This window comes from Corvus brachyrhynchos, unplaced genomic scaffold, assembly GCF_000691975.1.
Source record: "Corvus brachyrhynchos isolate BGI_N302 unplaced genomic scaffold, ASM69197v1 scaffold58, whole genome shotgun sequence".
NCBI classification, from domain to species: domain Eukaryota; kingdom Metazoa; phylum Chordata; class Aves; order Passeriformes; family Corvidae; genus Corvus; species Corvus brachyrhynchos.
In genome coordinates, this window is record NW_008239539.1 from 1,696,610 (window position 1) to 1,703,944 (window position 7,335).

The following is a 7,335-nucleotide window of genomic DNA, read 5'->3' on the forward strand; positions in this document are numbered from 1 at the left end:
GAAGGTGTCCCTGCCATGGCAGGGGGTGGGACAAGATGGTCCCTTCCAACCCAAAGCGTTCTGTGACTTTGATGATGGTGTTGATGAATCACTTGGCATTTTACACTTTTTGATACCAAGAGGTGGCTTAAAAAGCCAGGCTCCTAAGTTCTGTTTAACTGTGTAGATGGGTTTGGCACACTCTGATCTCTCTCATCTGCTCACTTGGAAGTTGAAACCCAAGGGATGAAGTTTGATTTTTTATTGTCCTGAATTCCTCTGCCATAACCACTGTGCACTTCCTATCTCAGTACCTGACCCTCCTGCATTCAGCTGCCAGGGAGAGCTGCAGAACAGATGAGACTGCTGACTTCCATTTGTTCCTTCTCCAGCTCCTCCCAGACCAGATTCAAAGCATAGCTTGGGATAAAATCCGTTGATCCTGGAACCCAAAGAACCTTCAACGCAGCGTGCCTTGTCCTTTGTCCCTCTCTCCCTGCCTCCAGCTGCCCTCAGAGTTTCCCTGCTTGCTCAGAGGATCGCTGTCAGGCCCTGCTAACGCTGTGTTTGTGTCCCCAGCATCGAGCTGCAGACGCGGGAGCTGAGCAGCCAGGTGCGCTCGGGGGTCTACGCTCACCTGGCCGCCTTCTTCCCCTGCAGCAAGGACACCCTGCTCAAGCGAGCCCGCAGGCTCTACCTCTACGAGCAGGTGAGGGAGCTTGCCAGCACAGCCCCTTGTGTGTGTGGTGCCCCTGACGTGCCCAGCGTGGCTGGTGGCCCCAAACAGCCTCCATGGGGCACCGTCCTGGCACGGCGGCTTCTGAACTGGCTGGGTTTTGGTGTCCCAGCCACGTGGAGCTTCAATGTGCTCTGTGCTTGCTCCAGGGTGGCCGACTGAAGGAGCCGCTGCAGAAGCTGAAGGAAGCCATTGGAAGGGCCATGCCAGAGCAGGTGGCCAAGTACCAGGAGGAATGCCAAGCCCATACTCAGGCCAAGTTCGCCAAGTAAGCTCCTCGTTTGCTGATTCCCCAGCAGGCTCTCTGTGGCCTGGAGGCTGCTCTCCTGAAGTTTACCACCTCTTCTTGTTCTGTAGGCTAAATTTACTGATGGGCATTGATTGGCCCAGTTGAGCTGTGTGTGTTCTTTGTGCTGTCTGTGGCAATGCCAGCTACAGCAGCACTGATGGCACCAGAGCTGGGCTGAGGGGTTTTGCCTGTGCAGGCGTGTCCTTAGGAACATGGCAGCCTGGGAACAGTCAGGCTGGCTTAGTCCCATGATCTCTTATTACAAAATATTGGGAGATTTCTTAACCTTGAGCCCATAGCTCAGCTTGCACCCTAAGCCAGAGATTGATTGCTGGTATTGAGACCTCTGACCAGTGCTGTTCAGAGATACTTAATCCTCCACTTGAACCTGCAGGACAATCACTTCCACATTTTCTGTCTCTGTTTTAGGATGCTGGAAGAGGAAAAGGACAAAGAGCAGCGAGTTTGTTCTGATGATGATGAGGATGAGGAAAAGGGAGGGAAGCGCGTCGCGGGCCCACGGAAGAAATTCCAGTGGAATGATGAAATCAGGTTTGAATAACTGAGATATTAACCAACCCACGACCTGTCTCATTCTTTGCCGTTGGCAGTGAAGCATTTTGGTGCCTGTGTCTTGTTTTCAGAGCAGTGCTGATCACCTGTAGGAACAGTCAGCTTGGAGGCTCGTGGCACATGGTGCTGTTTATGGAAGCCATTACTGCATTTATTACATCTCACCCTGAAGCTGCTTTCAGGCCCAGGCTAGCTCTGAGAGAAGTGCTGAGAAGCCTCTGTGCAGAGTCCAAAAGAGAGAGTCTGATCTTTGGGAACAGAAGGGATTCAGCTGAATTGCTGACATCCTACAGCCCAGACTCTTAACACACCCAAGCTCTGGTTGTGGAAGCAGTTGAAGCTGTTGGGTTTTGCTGCCCCTGGCACTTGGGGGATTGACGGAGAAGGGAGTGCTGAGAACAGGGGAGAGTGACAAAGGGTCAAAGGAAAATCAGTCTTGCTGTCTTTTTCTTCTTACTCTGGAACAAATCAATTTGTGCTGTTGATTCATTTAGGACACAGCCAGCTTTGCTTCCTGCCTTCTCCTTGCTGAGAGGTTCGGTTCTGTGGTTGTTACTGGTGCCTGTGGCTCTGGTACTGGTTTTGCTACCTCAGCTGTTTCAGGAGATGACACTGGGAAGGGGTAACAAGACTTTTCTCCCTGGTGCATCCACGTGTGTGCACACACAGAGCACGGACTGTGCCTTTCCCTTCCCCATTCTTGGGGAGGCAGTGCAGGGTTGTATTAGCAAGGGCCAGGTGTGTCTTGGTGTGTTTATCCAGCCTGGATAAAGAGAATGATCTCCAAGTGGGAAAGGTCAATCTGCGTAACCGTATCTGAAATCTTCCTGTTCCTCAGGGAGCTGCTTTGCCACTTGGTGAAGATTAAGTTGGATGGTTATGACCTTGACAAGAATAAGGCTCAGTCTCTAGAGGATTATGTGAAGACCTTCCTAGAAGGAGAGGTGAAGCCCCTTTGGCCAAAAGGCTGGATGCAGGCCAGGTGAGCAAGAATCAAGGGATTCCTTGTCCCAAGGGACCTGGGAAGGTCGTTAGTCCTGCCCTTGCTCAGGGAATGGCTGGCTTCAGAGTTAGATCAGAGTGCTCAGGGCTTTGGCATGTGGAATTTTGGAAATTCCCAAGGATGGAGATTACCACAGCATCTCTGGGCTCCTGTTCTGGTACTTGATCACTCTTCATGAAATCTTTCCTCCTTATTTCCAGTAAGAATTCCCTTGCTGCACTGAACTGAATATTCCCTGCTTTTGTTTTTCACTGTGTGCCTTTGAGAAAGGTCTGGCTCCCATCTTGGTCATGTCTCCCTGTCCCCACCACTCTTTAGGTAGTGGAAAACTGCCATCAGACTCCTCCTGGGGCTTCTCCTTTTCCAGGCTGAGCAAACCCAGTTCCCTCCACCTCTCCTTGGCTGTCACATGTCCCTGTTCCTCGGGCTGTCTCCAGTTTGTTGGCATCTCTCTTGTATTGTGGGGACCCTGAAACTGGATCTGTGTCCAGATGTGCCCTCCCAGGTGCTGAACAGGGGATAGTTTGCTCTCAGCAGGACACCTTTGCAGCAGTGGCTCCCCTTCAGCTTGCCCCCCAGGACCCCCAGGTCCTTTCCTGCAGGGCAGCTGCCCAGGGTTTTTCCATCCCAGCTGCAGGACTTGGTGCTCTCGGATTTCATTGAGCTTCACAAGGTTTGTGTTGGTCCCTTTCTCCAGCCTGGGAAGGGCCCTGTGAATGGCAGCCCTGCCCTCCAGCATATTCTCCCCACTCCCTCTGTCCCTTTTCACCTCACAAACGTCCTGAGTGCAGTCAGGACTGTAAATAGCAGTGCTGAGTAGCCTTGGTCCTGTGCTGATGTCAGGCGTGCCACTGGCAGGTAGAACTGGCACTGAGGTCAGGCCCACGGGCCAGTCTGTGCTTTCTTGGCTCTGTATTACAAAGGATCACTTTATAATCACAAAGGATACATTTTCCAGACACTTTGGGAAGTCTTCTCTGGAGTCTTCCCAAAAGAAAGCAAAGCAGAAAAGTTTTAGGGGCTTATTAGAGTCAGTAGAATTTGGTGTGGTTTCTGCACCCTCACTGCTGTTTCCTGCTCTTTCCTACTCTCCATCATCCCTGCCCTTGAGCTGGCAGTGGCAGAGAGCCACACAAATGGCAGAGTCCTCCTGCTGGGACTGTCATCATCTTCTGGCCTGCTTTGTTTTGCTCAGTACTTTTAAAGAAAGGACAACTCTGCAGTCTTCCTTCTGGAATCTTTAAGGTTCCTTCCAAGCCAAGCTGTTCCTGTCTCTTTGTGTTTCACGAGCTGGGCAGTGCTGTCTTCTCTCTGCTGAATTTGCTTTCTGTGTGTTGGGGGGATAAAGGAAGATGCAGGTGGCAGTTCCTAAGAGCAGCATATCACAGACCCACTTGGAAAGGTCCATGGCTGTTTGTTGCAGTTGCATGTGCACAGGAAGCTCAGTGCTGAGCATGGTTGTAGCATGGTGGTGCAGGAGCTGAAAGATGGCATTAGGAGGTGGGGGAAGATTCCTCCTTAGTTAATGAAGATATACCCAGCCTGAGGATCTTGGCTTGCCAAGTTTTAAAAACTTTTATTTGAGTAAAAGGAAATTAAAATCTTTAACTCCGAGTTTGATGGTGAAACTGTTGTTGGGCATTCAGGTGCTCACCCAAGACTCAGTGTAGGAGGCACTTCCAGTGGAGTTAAGTACAGAATGACTCAATAAAAGTGGGTTTCCTGATTGCTTTCCAGGGGCTCAAGGATAATGGTTTCTCCTGCTGGGACTTGGAGTTGGGCTTGATCTTTCTGGGTCCCATCCAACTCAAGATATTCTCTGACTTGGTGGTTTAAAGGCAGAGGGTAGAGTGACAACCACAGGGAGGGATTGGTGGCTCTAGGGAAACTGTAACAATTTTATGGATAAGTCAGCTTGATTTGCTGTCATCATGATCTCAGAAGTTCATCTGTAAGAGGAACTTGAAGGTGGACAGAGCAGCAATTTCATGTATGAGTTGAGAGAGGCCCTGCCATGAGTCTGTTTCCTCCATTAATACTAAGAGATGATTAACAGAATATTGGGATAACATCAGCTTGCTTTGTAAGAGAAAAAGGATAACAAAAGTCTGTTAACACCAGCCAGGAATCACATTCCATGTGCCAGTACTGAAGGAATGTTTCTGACTCCTCCCTGACATGTAAGAAGGCAGCTGAGTGGCAGCTGGTTTGGGTCAGAGAGTGTTTGTGGGAGACTCTGGTTTACCCTGAGTAGTGCAGGGCTTTGGATGAAGCCCAGTCTGTGCTTGGTCAGCCCTTCCAGAAAGGGTTGTGCTGTACAGAGTCACCTCAGCTCTTGGCTGGGGACACAAAGGCAACACAGACCCTTCTCTCCTTCATTGCTGTGTGAGAGGAAGGGAAGGGAACCTTTCTCCCTGGAAGCTGAAGAGCTCTTGGATGATCTCTGGCAGCAGGAACGCCCTGAGTGATGATCCTGCCTCTCCAGTCGGCTTTTTAAGCTGGCAGAGCTTTTTCCTTAGGTATTGTCCAACCACTGCCTTAATGGCTTTTCCAGTGCCTACCAGCATTGCTCCCCAGAGAGAGAATTGTGTGGGGCAGCTCAGGAGAATCTTCCTGGAAAAGGGCTGAATATTTGTTTGCTCTCTGTGGTTTCAATTTCACTGAGTCCCCTGCTGTACTGTGCAGCTCTGTCTCCAGTGATCCCAGCTGCTCTACTGGGTCTTGCTGGATATCACTTCTCATTGCTCTCTTCCCTTCTTAGGACACTGTTTAAGGAGAGCAGGCGTGTACACGGACACCTCACATCAGTCCTGTGAGTATCACAGCATTCCTTTGGAGTGAAAACTGGTGATCTCCATTCCCTGGGGCCTGGGGGGATCGTGCAGGAGCACCTGAGCTTGCTTGGCTCCCCCCGCATAGATCGGCGCTGCTTCCTTTGGGGAGGTCAAGGGAGAGCAGTTGTTTGTGTGTGACATCTCCCAACACTTTCCTGAGGTGCTTTAGCCTTCAGTAAGCTCAAAAAGAAGAACTTTGAAGCCAGGTTGCCCCCTGGTTCAACAGCCTGGAGCCAGGCCTGTGTGCTGGGCCTGGCAGGCACAGCGAGGTAAAGTGGAGTTGTGACTATTGCAGCCTGTTCAGTTGGTCCTTACTGGATTCTGGATTCCCTCTTTCTTGTTGCCTGGTTCAAGGAGGGGCACAACGAGCTCAGACTGGTGAAGGAGGGTGCAACAGGCTGGCGGGTGGCAAACCAAGAGCCATCAGAATCCAGCTGGGCAGGGGCTTTAATCCAAAGGCTCTCATGGATCTTGCTGGTGGTTGATAATAGATGAGGACATGGATTCAGGCTGGTGTCTGTTTGGCAGACAGTCCTGTTCTAGGCACTGGATGAGTGAGGGGAAGTGTGAGAAACACTGTGGAGTAGGGTGTAGAGTCATCCTTCCTTCAGCCACACCACCCAGCAGCTCAGGGATGTCTTGTACCAGAGATTGCATCTGACCAGATCTATTCTCGGGGAATTTGGCAGATGCTTTTGCATCCTCGGCTTCTTCTGGGAACCCAAAAGGAAGGTGTAACTTCTGCAGAACAGTCTCTGTGCCAGTTTCTCTCTGGGCATTGCTGTAGGAGGGCAGCAGTGGGGTCCTGCAGTTGATGCAGGATGTTTGTGTGTGGGTGTTTGCTGCTCTGCTGCCATTCCAAGACTCTGCTCTGCTCCCTAATCCTCTCCCTGTGTGCGAGTTGGGGCTTCCAAGAGCAGCAACCAAATGTCATGTGGTTTTGAATCCTAGCAACCTGAGATGCTGCCTCTGTTCCCTGCAAAGACTCTCTGGATCATCTCTGACAGGGCCTGGGTGTGCTCCCTAACTGGCTCCTTCTCTGAGGGCATTCACTGAGCCACATTTCTCTTGTCTTCCTCCAAACAGGGCGAAGAAGAAAGTTATAGCTCCTACTAAGGTGAAAGTGAAGGTGAGTTCTGTTTTCTGGTTCTCATGGTTGGTATGTGCCAAAAGCCAAGTGACTGCCATCCTGAATCCCGTGTTTGAGTTTTGTATCCGTACGTCAGCTACTGTGAAATGGCTCTGCTCAGTATTTGGCTTGGAAACAACAACTGGAACAGCAGCTAAAATGGATGGCAGTGGCAGCTGGGAGGGAAGTGGGGGCTCACGGACACAGAATGTGTGTAACCTGCCTTTTATCCCCAAACTGTGAACCCTGTCTCTCTTCTGACTGTGCCTTCTCCTGTGATGTTCTAGGACTCTTCCTGCAAGCCAGACAAGAAGCTGTCGGTGTCCGTCCCTTCCCTGCACTCGAGCACCACCTTGGCCATGTCCTCAGAGCCCCAGGGAGGAGCCCTGGGCATCAGTGCCCAAAACAGGGAATTCTTGTCCCTTGGCACGGCCCAAGCTGCCAGCAGCACCGCCACTCCTGCCACCTTCAAGGATGACTCCTTGGATGAGGACTTGATTCACAACCCCACCTCCTCCCTGGAAGCAGTGTCCAAGGAACTGGCTGTGCTGAACAGCAGGGCGGGAGGGAGCCCTGACTTTACTCTTCCTGCAGCTCCAAAAGCTCCACCAGAGAAGATCCCAACTCTTGCATCCTCAGAGGAGAAGAGGACATTTCCAAAGCCCAACCCTGCCCCTACATCATCCTCTGGTTCCCTCCAGTCTCCTCTAAACTTCCTAGCTGAACAGGCCCTGGTGCTGGGCCAGTCTTCTCAAGACAAGAAGACAGAGAACTCTAATTACAAAGAGCATT

General features: G+C 51.2%; 1 protein-coding gene across 1 annotated transcript in view; it reads left to right on the forward strand.

Annotated features, from left to right (window-relative positions):
- The window catches only part of UBN1 (ubinuclein 1), a 25,821-nt gene that overhangs the window by 11,144 nt on the left and 7,342 nt on the right, over positions 1 to 7,335 (forward strand). Inside the window, exons 8-14 of the mRNA XM_008639133.2 lie at positions 559 to 688; positions 865 to 983; positions 1,434 to 1,556; positions 2,416 to 2,559; positions 5,342 to 5,392; positions 6,501 to 6,543; positions 6,831 to 7,334. Coding sequence (XP_008637355.1) covers positions 559 to 688; positions 865 to 983; positions 1,434 to 1,556; positions 2,416 to 2,559; positions 5,342 to 5,392; positions 6,501 to 6,543; positions 6,831 to 7,334 — 1,114 coding nt within the window. The remainder of the gene's footprint in view (positions 1 to 558; positions 689 to 864; positions 984 to 1,433; positions 1,557 to 2,415; positions 2,560 to 5,341; positions 5,393 to 6,500; positions 6,544 to 6,830; position 7,335) is intronic.